The following is a 15,951-nucleotide window of genomic DNA, read 5'->3' as shown; positions in this document are numbered from 1 at the left end:
ATCTAGGAACATTAGTATTCAATAAAACTCCTACCGTGATTTGTGCTTTTGCAGAATCACTGTCTTCATTCTCTGTATGCATTAATGGCCTTATTTTTTTCTACTTTTCTAGTAACATTCACTTTATCTTATAACCCTCTACTAGTTAATATAAGATGAGATAATCCTTTAACATGCAGAAATTTTGCACGTGTTTATTCCTAAGTTTTGATCATCATGAAAATTTGGAACCAAATGAATATTATGTTGCAGGCTCTCTTAGGAAATAATTAGTCATTGATTAGGCTTTTTTAGAGTCTACAGAAACACATTCTCAGTATAATATATATACAGATTTGAGCAAAAGAAACACACGAATGATTAACTAAAATGACAAAATTATAGACAGGTGGAAAAAGGGGAATGTTTTCACTCCTTCTAACTAGACATTCTATAGCCTGTCACATTCAGTGAAAGAGTGTATAATAAGATTATTGGTAATAACTGTGCTTTGTTCTCAGTCACATCTCTGCCTTCCTCTCTACACTTGTAGATATAAGGCATGCTTTTTTCTACACCCATAAGCTCCCCATAATGTGGTTGCATTTTCTTTCTTATTAGTGTGAGTTTTCCTCTAATACCAGTCCCGCCCCTGCTCACCTGGCCCTCGGTGTTCTACTCAAGTGTGTTGTGGCCCACACCATATTCTGCAAGATTCTTGAAGCTGCTAGGATGCCCTGGCATTTGGGGAGTCAGGGGGAAATGTAGGAAGTGATGGGTTAGGTGTGTGTGAAACACGTGTGGGAAATAGGGGGTAAGAAGCTCACCATAGAGAGTTTGAGTGTTTTTGCTACAGTGGCTTTATGGTTTATCAGATGGTATAAATCCCTTTTTATTATTTGGTAATGCTACTATTCTCTAACAAACTCAGCAGCAGTTAGGTTTTAAAAGTGCATATTTAATGAAAAAGTTTATATTTCTCAAGAAAGCTGTTGATGAACAGATAAGTTGAGTAAAATGTTCATTACCATTTATCATCCATGGTAATGGGCCATGATGATAGCACTAATCAAATGAAACAAATCTGTTCATAGAAGCATCTAGCATTTACTTCAAAATTTAGTCATTATTTTAAGGAGACTGAGCCAAAATTAAGTATTTATCACATGCAGCTGAAAGAACTGCATTTAAATATCACTCTGTGAAGCATGACTCTTCATTTAGATCAAATGACCACTCTTCTAAATTAATTTTGCTCATTTTTAATTCCATCCAAATTTTCTTATGTACATAAATAGAACGAAGCTATAGCTATTAATATGTTGGCTCCATTAGCAGAAGACCTCTGCAGAAAGGTAAATGTTGCCACTTTTGTATCAGTGTTATCAGATGCTTCAAAGAGAAGATGAGCTAATAAGTCAATTCCAGTAGTGGTTTAGCTTTTTTTTTTTCCTCCAATTCTTGGAAATTTAGGAAGTTTTTTCTCTCAGAGATGAAACATCTTTCATTATTTCGAATGCTACTGTAAATTCAGCTCAGCACTGCACGTGTGTCTGTTTATGCATTATTTGGTGGACCACAGCATCATGGTGAAAATTAATGTTCTTATTAAATAAAGTAACCTGTGAAGCAGAAATGTACTTGGAATTTGACATGGTACCTACATAATTCATAATTACCTCCAAACAAGCTGTGATGTTCTGAATTGAAATAGAAACTTAAGTTATCAAAATAACAGACTTTAAAAAAAATTTTTTTTAATATATGCAGAGTAACTGAACTGCAGGCTATCTGTGATAAAGATGGTTGAATGCAAAAAAAGTAATTCAGCATGACAGTACACGCTTTATTTGCTTGCCCATCATTAGGTAGGTTTAAAAATGTTTAAGCCTTTCAAGAATATAAAATGGGAAAAAGTCTCTTCAGCAAGTGGTGTTGGGAAAGTTTGACAGCTGCATGTAAATCAATAAAGTTAAAACATACCCTCAGAGCATACACAAAAATAAACTCAAAATGGCTTAAAGACTTAAAGACACGACACTATAAAATTCCTAGAAGAGAGCATAGGCAAAGCATTCCCTGACATAAATTGTACCAATATTTTCTTAGGTCAGTCTCCCAAGGCAATAGAAATAAAAACAATAACAAATGGGACCTAATCAAACTTACAAGTTTTTGAACAGCAAAGGAAACCATAAAAAAAAAAAAGACAAAAAGACAACCTACGGAATGGGAGAAGATATTTGCAAATGATGCATCTCACAAGGGCTTAATCTCCAAAATATACAAACAGCTCATACAACTCAACAACAAAAAAACAACCCAATCAAAAAGGTGGGCAGAAGACCTTAATAGACATTTCTCCAGAGAAGACATACAGACAGCCAGTAGGCACATGAAAAGGTGCCCAACGTCACTAATTATTAGAGAAATGCAAATCAAAACTACAATGAGGTACCACCCCACACTGGTCAGAATGGCCATCATTAAAAAGTCTACAAACAACAAGTGCTGGAGAAGATGTGGAGAAAAGGGAACCCTCCTACACTGTTGGTGGGAATGTAAGTTGCTGCAGCAACCATGGAAAACAGTATGGAGGGTCCTCAGAAAACTAAAAATAGAATTGCCATGTGATCCAGCAATCCCACTCCTGGACATATGCTTGGACAAACGTATAATTCAAAGAGATACATGCACCCCTATGTTCATAGCACTATTCACAATAGCGAAAACATGAAGACAACCTAAATGTCCAACGACAGATGAATGGCTAAAGATGTGGTACATGTATATACAATGGAATACTACTCAGCCATAAAAAAAGAATGAAATAATGCCATTTGCAGCAACATGGATGCAACTAGAGATTACCATACTAAGTAAAGTGAGTCAGAAAGAGAAAGACAGGGACTTCCCTGGTGGTGCAGTGGTTAAGAATCCGCCTGCCAATGCAGGGGACATGGGTTCAAGCCCTGGTCCAGGAAGATCCCACATGCCATGGAGCAACTAAGCCTGTGCACCACAACTACTGAGCCTGCGCTCTAGAGCCCACAGGCCACAACTACTGAAGCCCGCGCGCCTAGAGCCCGTGCTCTGCAACAAGAGAAGCCACCACAATGAGAAGCCCACGCACCACAATGAAGAGTAGCCCTCACTTGCTGCAATTAGAGAAAGCCCACGCTCGGCAACAAAGACCCAATGCAGCCAAAAGTAAAATAAATTTATTTTAAAAAAAAGACAAATACCATATGATATCACTTATATGTGGAATCTAAAATATGGCATAAATGAACCTATCTACAAAACAGAAACAGACTCACAGACATAGAGATCAGACTTGTGGTTGCCAAGGGGGAGGGGGGAGGGAGAGGGATGGACTGGGAGTTTGGGGTTGGTAGATGCAAACTATCGTATTTAGAATGGATAAACAACAAGGTCCTACTGTATAGCACAAGGAACTATATCCAATCTCCTGGGATAAACCATAATGGAAAAGAACATAAAAAAGAATGTATATATGTGTATAACTGAGTTACTTTGCTGTACAGTGAGATTGGCACAATATTGTAAATCAGCTATACTTCAATGTTTTAAAAACTGTTGAAGCCTTTGAAGAATTACTTTGTAAATCAGCCAGGGTATCTTATAATTGTGCTATAAACTTTTTAAAATAAACAAGTTGCCTAATTGCAGTTGCATTTTTTTCAAAATTCATTGGAAATCTGTAATCAAAGAATTCAACAAATGGAGTGCCAAAAACCTTAAGTTTTTGAAAGTTTTGATGAATTGCAGTTATTAAAAACAAAGCTGGCAACAGGACATTAAAATCTATCCCTACAAACACCAAGGAAGAAATGAACAAATTAAAACAGTGAGAGCTCATTTATGCACAGTATTCTGAAATTTGTAAATACACCTTGGGTATATTATAGGAAGAATCTTCTAATGGCTTCCTTAATTTTAATTGGTTAAATGTATATTCTAGAATGGAATGGAATGAAATTGAGAAGGCTTAGATTTTACAGCCTCTAAATTTGGCATAACAATTAAAAGAATAATAGAGACAACTTATTTGCGTTTTGTGTTGTGAAAATATTTGTCAAAGGCACTCTGAATGGAGAGACTGTGAACCAGAGGGCTGAGATATTTACACTTTCCCAATGAAAAAAAATAGAATTGAGAGTCTCCTCCATTTAGCAGAATTTACCCTGAGCTCTACCGTACTATCAACCATAAAAATGAAACTTTGAAGAATGTTGCAGGCAACTGTATGAAAAATTTTAGAAGTCCATATTTAAAAAAAAATACTACCTTCTTCTGAAAAATGCCAGTTATGACATGGTATTAGAGCTGATGCATCTAAGAAACTGCTCAGCATACGAGTACAGAGTATTTCACTTATTTTTAACGTTAAATAATATTTTAAGTTTTTATTTTAAAAAAAAACTTCACTAACACAACATTGTAAATCAACTATATTCCAATAAAAAAATTAATTTAAAAAAAACTTCACTATGCCAGATATGTTATTTTTTAGGTTCACCATAATAATAAACCAATTCGTTAGACAATAACTATCTCAAAAAGTATATAATTTTATTTCTAACCTCTTTGTTCTCAAAAATGTTTCTGTTTGCTATAATGGAAAAGAATCTGAAAAAGAATATATATATATATATTCTTTTATATATATATTTATATATATAAAAAACTGAATCACTGTGCTGTATACCTGAATCATTGTAAATCAACTATACTTCAACAAATAAATAAATAAATAAAGATTTCTGTTTGGACTATAAATTAAATGGTGACCAGATCCAGATGCCAAACTACATTTTGCATATTCAAGACTCATCATGGATTAAGAAGACAGATTGAAACTTCAACTTCATTGAAGTATTTGTATTCTCTTGTATTTAATGAAATCAGAAAAAGAATAGCGTAAATAAAAGGGAAAAATTTCACCAGCAGCAACCAAATAAGGAAAGCGCATAATCTAATGCAATAAACTTCAAAATCTGGCCATGACGGAAAGAAACAGAAAGTGGTAGAGCAATAGCCAGTGGAACAGTGGCTACTTACAAGCTTACTGAGGCAAAGTGGGACCCAGAAATATCACGCCCAACCAAGATGTCATTTTAGTATACAGATATTTTCAAATATAAAAAAGTTCAGGCAACATTTCACTAATAAGCACTTTTGAGGGGGAAAAATTAATAAAATCCAGATATTTAAGAGATGAACCAACTGAGGAATAGAGAAAGCCAAGGTAAAATGGTCATGAGGATTGAATCAAATATACAACTAATTTTGAACAACTGAGAATTACAGGACAGAATGCCATTGTTATAAACCTGGACGATGGAAAGAATAACAAACAGAAAGTACAATTAAAGAAAATAGAAAAAGGGTGTGCCCAATTTTATAAAAGTGCTCAATTTACCTTGTCTCTTGTCTAAGTAGACACATAGAAAGATACCTTAAAGGCTCTTAAAACCTTTTGGAATAAAACGTTTTAGGGCCATGATCCTGGTTTTAAGCAGTTCTTACTCATTTTTCTCCCAGAAGGAGGGAGTAAATAGGACAGTTTTTGTTCAAGACATACCAGTCTTTTAAAATTTTTTTCATGTTCTTGAATCATCCTGCAGAGATGTAAAAAAGAGATGATTTTTTTACTTGTTTGTTTTGAGTTCTGTTTCTATTTCAGAATTTTATCTCCTTAGTTACAAACTCTTTGTTCGCAGGCAGTTTAAACATTTAATAATTTAAAAGATTTTACTGCGTGTTTAATCTTACGGGTCAAGTGCTTGTGATTTCGGAGTTTCTGCGTCAGAAACTCTGGAGGCGGGCCCGCCAACAGTCTGTGTTCCACCAAAGCCCTTCAGTCGATTCTGATACGCACTAAATAGGTTTGGCTGGGGGCCCCGAGAGTTTGCATTTGTAGTTCCCAGGTGATACTGATGCTGCTTCCCTGGGGACACACTTTGAGAACCACTGCTAAAGGGAAGGTGAGTTGGAAAGAGGCCCATCTGGAAGTAGTTGCCCCACCTAGGCCTTTGAGGCGCTGTGACAAGGAATTGCGAAGTTCTGCAGAGCTTCCCTGAAGGATTCTGACCCACTGGTCTCCACCTGGCTGTCATCTCCTTATACACCTCAGAGAAGACATTGTAAATAATGACAATAGCTGCCAGTTACTGAGTGCTCATTACCTGCCAGGCACTGTTTTAGATACTTTCTGTGAGTTCCTCGCTTGTTAACTTCTGAGATGGGTAGTCTTATCCCATTTTACAGATGAGAAAACTGAAGCAATAATTTCCCAAAGTCGCATAGCTAGTAAGTGGCAGAGCCACATGCAAGCTGTCTGACGCCAGCACCTACACAACAAAAGCCACATCAACAAAAGTTCAGATTATTTTATGTTCTATTGGAAGATGACACCACTCAGTTCTAGAACTTTGTAAAAAGTTACTCTCTTCTATCTCAGTGAAGTTTATTCCTTCAGCTTCTAAAATGATTTAAAGCAGTTCAGCAAATTATATGATACAGAGTAGAAAAGTTGCAAATAAAAATAGACGCCAACCAGAAGGGGAAAAAATGTTACCAAATCTGAAGATGGGCAACTCATGTATGAGTGTGTGTTTAAGTAGACAAAAGACTTGGGCTCAATCTCAGGAGTAAGTTACTGCCGGGTTCCTCATGTAGAAACGTTTGCTAACCAGGTCTGTTCATCGTCTTCAGTAGTTTCACAAAAAGTATAGTTAACAGTGTTCAAATGGATGTGTCCTATATCAGTAACCTAAAACCAAAGGCATGAAGTCAGAATGTGACCTGGAGAAAAGATTTCCTGCCTAGTCCGAACAGAATATTATCCCGTTACTTGTTTTCTAACAGCCTGCTCTTCTACTAATCTCAGGTAAGGTCAGAACTAGGAAAGATTAGCAAGTGTTCATTAGACTTTCCCAGATAACAGGATTTTTTATTTTGTTTTTAAATTTCCCGCCAACAGAAATTTGTATTGTATTCGGATAGTAAAGACTATTTAAATTCTATTGCGCTTCTATAGAATTAGATGCTCTCCAAAATAAAAATAATTATCTAACTTAGTTTAGATGGTGGTGGAAGTAAAATAATTGGAAAGTGAAAAGTATACTCAGAAAATGTGGAAGTTAAGATTGGGTGTAGGTAAGATTACCTTATGGTAATCTAATTTCTGAGAATAAGATGTAAAGTTGAGAAGGAAATTTAGATTTGATAATCAAACACTATATTTCATTTTAGAGACGATATTCATTTTGTTGATTATTGATTGTTTAGCCTTTTCTCTAGTCTTAGGACTTAAGTAGATGTTCTTAACCCTTTGAGTCTCCTTTAAGAACACAATGAAAGCTATGGGCCACCTCTTAAAAACAAATAGATCAACATGCAAAATTTTATATATGATCATGAAAAGAAAAATGAAAGTTATAGGACGTAATTTTGTAAAAGGTCTTTCTAGACATCCTAATATATTTCTTCTTGGATCTAGTGATTATCTATTCATGTAATATGTTTAAAGAGTTGAATTTTCTGGTTAATTTAAAATTCTGCTTATGTCATATTTTATTATACCAATACCTAAAAAACCACTTTTCAAAGAACGGAATACAACAACTATGCCATCTATCTTTAGTGATTATGAAAGCCTTTCAGGATCTTGTAATTCCTTAGAAACAATATTAGCAACCATAAATTTTATTTAATATGCAAAAATAATCCAGTGTACTTCAGTTTTCTCATATTTAGGTTGCAAATGTTTGAACTTACTGTAATAAGATTCTCTCATTTTTGTGTTTCAGAATTGCCATTGCCTTCAGAAAGTGTCGATATTATTATTTCCGATATTCCATTTGGGAAAAAGTTTAAGTTAGGAAAAGACATCAAACACATTATACAAGAAATGGAAAGGTAAGTTGTTGAATTTATTTCCATAATTTTTGAGCTATTGGGCATTTAACCAAAATGTATCATAGCTCTTAAGATTTGATTGCATTTTAGTAATTTCCCAGTTTTTATAGCTTAATTTTCTAAGGTTTCAAATCAGAAGTTTATAATTGAAATAGTTATTCTATATCATCATACTATAAGTTTATTCAGGAAAAGATATTAATTTTTCATTACTGCCTGAAATTTGAATATGTAAAACAATGACATATTTCAGTTTCTGAGCTAGTTAATTTACATATTTACTTCTAATTCTCCCCAAAACCCTGCCTCCTGTGTGTTAATCCCCCACACTTTACTGGAGAGAACCTGGGACCCAGAAAGATTATCTTCCTCAAGATCACAGCGCTACTAAGCAGCAGAACAGAATTTACATACAGAACATTCAGTCACATAGAATGGACACCTTCATTGTTGATTGTTAAATGAAAATGCAAAGGTGCTATTCATGTGGTGTTTCTAAGGTCAACCTCAGGGAAAGTATTTCTTGGAGAGGTTCAAACTGTGAGGCCTGAATATGTATTTTCCTGATCGTTTCAGTTGATAAAAGGGAGAACCTTTCACAGAGGAATGAAAAGACATGGATAAGGAGTCAGTTCATATTAAATTCTCTCAACTGAGCATTTGATGGTGCAGGATAACACACACGGTCAAGAGCCTGTCTGTAACCCTGTTACGCAGTTACCTAACTCATGACATCACCTGGGATCTCAGCACCTGTAGTTCAGACATTTCCTGAGCTCCTATATCCCCTTCTGCCTGACAGCACAGGATTCCCCTCGAGATTTTGTAACTCTGACTTCATTTTAACATCATTTCAGGAGCTTCTGAAAAATACTGATGTCCATCCTCCACTCCTCCCCACCGAGGCTGACTTAACTGGTCCGAGGTAGAATCTGGGCGTTGGTATTTCTTAATGGCCCCCGAGGTGATTCTGTTGTGCCACCAGGGTTAATAACCACAGCCTTTGCTGGCGAGGTAGCTCACCAGGTATGCTATGAAGCCAGCTCGTTGTGAGATACTACTCTGGGAGCATGTTACACTTAATATGGAAATTTACAGTTAACCTGGACTTTCCACCAGAGATGGTGGCTTAGCCTACCTGACGATCTAGTGCTGTGTATTTTAAACATTTCCACAAGTCAATGGAGGGCAGTGTTTGGAGTAGACAGTCTTTTCAGCTTTAGTAAAATTAGACAAGCCTCACTTTCTCTAGACCAGTTTTGGTTTTTGTTCTAGGTGACTGTAAATGAGACAGTAATAGATATGACTGCCCTCACATTGTTTCAGGAAATTTACATTTTTACCCGAGAATCAGGAAGACATTCAAGATTTCCCCCATAATTCAGGTGCCTGCATAGAATCAGTTCAAAGTTTATGTATTTGGACATAAGGAACTTTCCCTGCTCCTGTGACCAAGCTTCCTTGCCACCTGCCCTCAGCCTTTATCGTTTGGCCTTTGACTTTTCCGGTTTGAGGTTTTATACATAGGCCGTGTAGTGTAATGTAGTGGTGAAGGTCACCAGCTTTGGAGCCGGAACACCTGGGCTGTGATCTTGGCGCTATTACTCAGTAGTTCTTCCGCCACAGGCACGTTGCTGAACCACCCTGGGCCTCGTCTTGAAATAATAGTACCTGCTTCACAGCATCGTCCTGAGGAGTCAGCGGATTTAGAGCTCTTAGAGGGCTTCCCTGGTAGCGCAGTGGTTAGGAATCCGCCTGCCAATGCAGGGGACACGGGTTCATGCCCCGGTCCGGGAAGATCCCACATGCCGCGGAGCAACTAGGCCCGTGCGCCACAACTACTGAGCCTGCGCGTCTGGAGCCTGTGCTCCGCAACAGGAGAGGCCGCGACAGTGAGAGGCCCGCGCACCGCGATGAAGGGTGGCCCCCGCTCGCCGCAACTGGAGAAGGCCCTTGCACAGAAACTAAGACCCAACACATCCAAAAATAAATAAATAAATAAATTTATTTAAAAAAAAAAAAAAGCTCTTAGAACAGTGCTAGGCACCTAGAAGTGCTAACTGTTAGCTCTTATTTAGTGTGAACCACTTCCAATGCTTTGGGAAAGCAGATGGGGATATATATAAATATATATAAGTACACATACCTTTTTTTCCCAGTGGTTTACCAATAGTTTAAGACTCTAGATAGAAAATGGAAGGGAAGGGAGGGGGAATTGTGCTAGTAAAAATAAGAAAAAATACAAGAGGTCAGTAAACCTGTTTACAATAGGCAATGGAAATAGTTGGCCCTGAATGTAAAACAGCACTGGATTCTTCAAGAAGGAACATGCAATCAGAATTTTAAATTCCCAGACAGATAATTGCTCTGGTCAATTATTTCCTCCTTCAATTTATTTCAGCAATAACAATTTCATGTATGCAAAGCGCTTCAGAGAAGTATAATATTTGCGCTTTCCTCTCAAATATAACCATGTAAAACGGATGAGCAAAATTAGAAATTAAACTTGCTAAGCTTGAAGGAAGAAGTCACTACATCCCCAAAAGACTTGAGGTGGATTCATGGAAGAAACATGATTTCAATGAAATTTAGAAATTTGCAAAGAATAAAAAAGGAGACCGCACCATGTTTTATACATACAGATAGTCAACGAGTATTTCTTGAGTAAATAGTGAAGCAAAAAGCGTGTTCAAAAAACAGTGAGTAGGACTTCCCTGGCGGCGCAGCAGTTGAGAATCCCCCTGCCAATGCAGGGGACACAGGTTTGAGCCCTGGTCCAGGAAGATCCCACATGCCACAGAGCAACTAAGCCTGTGCGCCACAACTACTGAGCCTGCGCTCTAGAGTCCGCGAGCCACAACTACTGAAGCCCGCATGCCTAGAGCCCGTGCTCCGCAACAAGAGAAGCCGCCGCAATGAGAAGCCCGCGCACCGCAACGAAGAGTAGCCCTCGCTCGCCACAATTAGAGAAAGCCCGCGTGCAGCAACGAAGACCCAACACAGCCAAAAAATAAATTAATTAATGTTAAAAAGAAAAAGCTCATTTAAAAAAAAAAAAAGAATATACCAGACTGCTTGGAACAGAGATTAGTGGTAGAAGGTTAAGGCCTAATGCCTCCCAAGTTCAAATAATTTGGGTATTTGTATCACCTACCCCTAGTCTTGCAGGTTCACATGCAAAAGAGAAATCTCTTTTGTGTCGTTTGATACAGAGTTTCCCCCAACTTATTTACCACATAATTTGTGTTGGTTTTTTTTTTTTAGCAAGAAATAATCTCTCATACTACACTAGTGTTCAGAGGAATACAATTTGGGAAATGTTGCTTTATAATTTCTGAATAGCTTTCTTAGTAAGAAATTATGTGTATATGGTCATGGAAAGTTGCCTAGAAGAACGTTTATCAAAAATGTTCATCTCTGAGTAGCAGGATTTCAGGTGATTTTTACTTTCTTATTTTCTCCATTATGTGAAAAAATTTAAAATAAATTAATTGGTGAATGTCCTGCTAGACATTGTTCCATGGACATACACACAAATAGATAACATGTTTTCAATTCTAGCCATACATAAATAGGATCATCCTTAATTCACTGCACTGTATATATAAGCTTTTTTTTTTTCCACTCAAAAAATATGTCGTGAATCTCCTTTCTGATCAGTTGTTATAATGTACATGATACACCATTATGTAGCCCGTATACATAATAGGGATGAGCATTTAGGTGACTCCCACTTTTTCATTTTAATAAAGAACAACGCTCTGAACATCTCTGCACCAGTTTTTCAAACTTACTGTAATAACCAAGTTACTTAAAACCACAGTGCCTCAGTTTCTTCATCTGCAAAATGGCTGTGCTAACAGAATATACTTGAATTCTGAGGATTAAATGATATATAATACAAAGCATTTAACACAGTGGCTGGCACATAATAAGTACTCAATAAATATTAGCTGTCACTGCCATTATTGTCACTGTTATTATACTACTGCTCCTGCTTTTACTCTTATATCTTAGAATACTTTCCTAGAAGTGAGATTGCTGGGGCAAAGGTTATGTACATTCCATATTTTTGATACATTATTGCTAAACTACTGTCAAAAAAGTTATACCAGTTTTTGTCTTTGGGAGTACTCATTTTCTCCTAATCTTGCCATCCTAAGTATGGTAGTCCTTTTATTTTTGTTAATGTGGTAGGTAAAAAGTTATATCTCGTTTATTATCTTAATGACGTTTTCTCCTGTGTGTTTAGAGATACTTGTATGATTTTTGTTTCTGTCCCCTGGCACAGCCACATCTGTCCTCATCTCGCCCCCTCCTCTCCCAGTAGCCTGGGTTTATCCCCTTGGTCCCTACCTCCTCAAGGATCGTTATCTGCCCACTTCTCATTCTTATCTTCAACCTGTTCATCTCCTCGTTCTTTCCAGATCCAGCCATCCCTTCCCAGGACACTTTTGTGGCCTTGCATATCCACCCGCTGTACTAGGCACTGGGGCTTTGGCTGTGAACAGGACAGAGCCTCTGCCCACGTGGGGCTGGCACTCCAGCCTGGGAAGACAGATCATGAATAAATCAACAGGATAATTTCAGATCATGATTGATACCATGAAGGAAACTAAAAAGGACATTTTTGCCAGAGAGTGACTAAGAAAGAAGCAGTGGCTACCTTAGATAGACGCTCAGGAAAGGCCTATCCAAGGAGATGGTGTTTGAGCTCTGGGACCTGAATGATGAGAAACGCACAAGGGAGTGGGTGTCAGTGCCACACGAACAACAGGGCTGGACGTCCTGAGGCCAGAAGGGAGGCTGGTGCGTGGAAAGCATAGTGGGCAAAGGCAAGCAAGCAACTGGGAGTTGAGAGTTTCTTTGAAGTATAATCGAAGAGAGAGAGGTCTCGGGGATCTGCAGTTGTGTCCTGTGTGGAAACTGGGAAGGGGAGGTGGGAGAGATGGAGACGAGAATGGGAACCAGGCCTGTCGGGTTGCGCTAGTGCAGGAGGAGCCCGAGCATAGGAGGAAGTGGACGAATCTGTGACGTCGTTTGGAGGCAGACTCGTCTAGACGGTCTGACTGTTTAGATAAGGGACAGCTCCTTCAGCTCCTGACGTCTTTGCTGGGCGTGGCAGGGGGTTCCCTTTAAGTCTTGGTCCTCTAGCTGTCACCTTGTTTCCTTACCTCTACAGCCGAGCTTCTTCAAAGAGAAGTCTACACTCGCCCTCCCTGCTTCCTCACCTTCCCGCCCCCCCTTGACTCCGGCAGACCAGCATTGGCTCCTGCCCTCGACTAAGATTGCTGCCCCCAGGGTCACTAACAACTTCTCATACCCTCGTCGCTTGTTTGTCCTGTAGCATTTGACGCTGTTGAGACTATTTATTCCTTTCTTGAAACTCTACTCTTCCGGCTTCCATGACATCACCGTGGTCCAGACTTTCTCCTAGGCTGTTTCATGGGCTCTTTCTCCTTCCTTGAATGTTAAGTCTGCTCCTTGGCCCCTTGTCTCTCCTCTCTCTGTTCTGCCATCCCAGGTGATCTCATGCCCCATGATGGCTTCATCTGCCATTTACTCCTGGAAACTGTGAAATCTCCACCTCAAGCCCTGGTCTTTCTCATCACCTCCAGGCTGGACGTCCAGCTGTCTGTCGGCCCCCAAGCTCGGCACATTACAAACAGAGCTCTCCCCCTCCGCCTCCTCCCGCCACCCTCTGACCTGCCCTTGAGCTGAAGTACCTTCAGTGGCGCCTCCTCTCCGCTGCGCCCCGTCTTCGCTCCTTTCTCGGCCTCCAGCACCCCCCTTGCTCTAGTCCCTCCCTGCCCCTCGGCCCGGCCCGCACCTGCTTGGCCTTCACACCCGCTGCAGGTGCGCTCATCCTCTGGGGGTTTTCCCCACGCTCAGTGCCCGGGTGTGGGTCCCACCTGAGGTGCTCCCGCAGCACCTCACTCTCTAACTCTTCCCTTGCCTCTCTCTCCCACTGTTCAGTCCTCTCTTTAGCAACTCAGGGGACAGTATGTCCTTCATCACTTTTTCCACAGAAGTGCCATACAGACTTTGGTCAGATGATTGAGAAAATGAATTCTCCTCCACAAGCTGACATTTCAAGGTCTTCCCTTCTTTTTCTGATCTTCCCTTTTGCCCTTTCTTTGTTCATGTCCTCACTCCTTCCTGGTGACTTTCTTCTGCCATCAGCCTGCTGCCTTTCACATACACCAATTCCTCAGGATTCTTTCATTTGCCTTTCCCTTTGTACACTCATTTATTAAACTGTGACTACAAATTACTTTGAGGCTTGCCTTTTAAATAGAGTAAAAATAGATAATTAAAGCAGATTTGTACTAGTGATTTCATAATTACTATAATGAATATGCATTATGGAAGATACTACCTAATTATCAAAATCCTCGCATTTAAATAGATAAAATTACATTTCAAATTAAAAACAGCAAGTATTTTAAACAAAGTGGGATTGTGTGTTGTCTACAAAGGGGGTAATACTCCTACCGATTACCATTTTTTTTTGTCACAGAGTGCTTCGTGTTGGCGGGACCATTGTGTTGTTGCTTAGCGAAGATCACCACAGGCGCCTTAAAGGTTGTGAAGAGAGCAGCGTCCCTTTGAATTCCAAGGGCAGCCGCACAGATAAACCTGGAAGCACAGAGTGCTTGAATCCTGAAGAAAAAGCTGCCATATCAGAGCCAGTGTCATCTTCATTTGCAGCCAGTAACCAGGAGTGCTTGGACAGAATGCCACCATTCGGCTCTTTGGTGCCAGTGGAATGCTACAGAGTTAGCCTTGGAAAAACAGATGCGCTCATATACAAATACAAGAAGTCGCACTCCCCTGGGCAATAGCAGGCTTGCTGCTGTAAGCCAGGTTCAAGTCCTTATACGTCAGCTGTACAGAGTGGAAGATGGTTGTCTCTGGAATCTTGACAGTGCCAGAGGCTTCCAAGTAAACAGACCCCCCCCAAGACAGGGCCGTGGCTGCTGGACACCTGTTCTTAATAAGAGCTTCTGTTTTACACTCTAAAGAGTGTTTCTGACAAAGAACAATTAATGGATATTTGAACTAAAGGACTCTTAAACTTCGCCTTCTGTCAGAATATGAAAAGGTCTGCTCTGCTTGCACTATTTATGAGCAGAAAATTCAACTTCAAAGCAAAAGTTTCAGAGGCTTACCATAAAGTATATCTCACTCATCACAAGTTTAGTAATATTTTCACTGTCACATTTTTTGAAATATAGAAACTTTTATGTTTTGATATTAACTTCTTTTGATATTAAACTTGATTTTTTGAACCTGTCATTTTCTTCTCTGTTGGAATGAAAATAACTTTTATTTGCAGTACATTTTATATGTCCCATATTATGTAAAACATCAGTGGGAATAATAATATGAATTAAGCCAATATCCTCCAACATGACGGAAGATAAACTTTGTCTTTTTTGTGAAAGTATTAATAAATTGTCACCTCACTCTCATTTAAATTGAATGCATTCCTTGTGTTCACTACTTAAAGAAACAGGAAATTGATGAAAACTATGATTTCATTTTTTTCAGTAGCCCAATGTAGTGACTTAGCTTTGTGGCTGCTTTAGTACTATTTGAACAACCTTTCCACACTGGGGAAAATTCTCACTTTGTGAATCCCACCTCTCCAAAATAGAAGCAAAAACTTGTTTTCCAGCTAGGGTGTGGCATGTAACCTAGGCCCAGTGTCAAGGTCCACTGGTCAGTGTGGGGCGAGTGCAGCACAGGTGATATGTGGTATTTTTACCTGGGAGCACCTCACAGTGGGCCCAGTGGGACTGTAGCCTATCACGTATTTATACAGTAAATATTTATTGCAAACCTACTATCTGCCAAGGCACTGTTCTAGGCCCTTGGAGCATATCAGTGAACCAAACAGATCCCTGCCCTCATAGGACTTAAATCTAGTGGGGGAGACAGATAAGAAATGATAGACATAACAGGTAATTTATTTGATAGGTTAAAAGATAAGTGGAGGGGGCTTGCAGGGGGAGAGTAAAG

General features: G+C 39.1%; 1 protein-coding gene across 3 annotated transcripts in view; it reads left to right on the top strand.

Moving 5' to 3' along the window:
- The window catches only part of THUMPD2 (THUMP domain containing 2), a 45,630-nt gene extending 30,401 nt beyond the window's left edge, over window positions 1-15,229 (top strand). For 2 of the 3 annotated variants that reach the window (XM_068564264.1, XM_068564265.1), the window contains 2 exons: window positions 7,818-7,926; window positions 14,447-15,229. In XM_068564264.1, the coding sequence (XP_068420365.1) occupies window positions 7,818-7,926; window positions 14,447-14,771 (434 nt within the window). In that variant the 3' untranslated portion in view covers window positions 14,772-15,229. Of the gene's footprint in view, window positions 1-7,817; window positions 7,927-8,783; window positions 8,953-14,446 lie in introns of all 3 variants that reach the window. The other variant, XR_011076532.1, reaches the window with a different exon arrangement.
- The last annotated feature ends 722 nt before the right edge of the window (window positions 15,230-15,951 follow it).

Source organism: Eschrichtius robustus, chromosome 15 (genome assembly GCF_028021215.1).
Source record: "Eschrichtius robustus isolate mEscRob2 chromosome 15, mEscRob2.pri, whole genome shotgun sequence".
Lineage (NCBI taxonomy): Eukaryota > Metazoa > Chordata > Mammalia > Artiodactyla > Eschrichtiidae > Eschrichtius > Eschrichtius robustus.
This window is presented reverse-complemented; position numbering and strand designations above follow the sequence as displayed.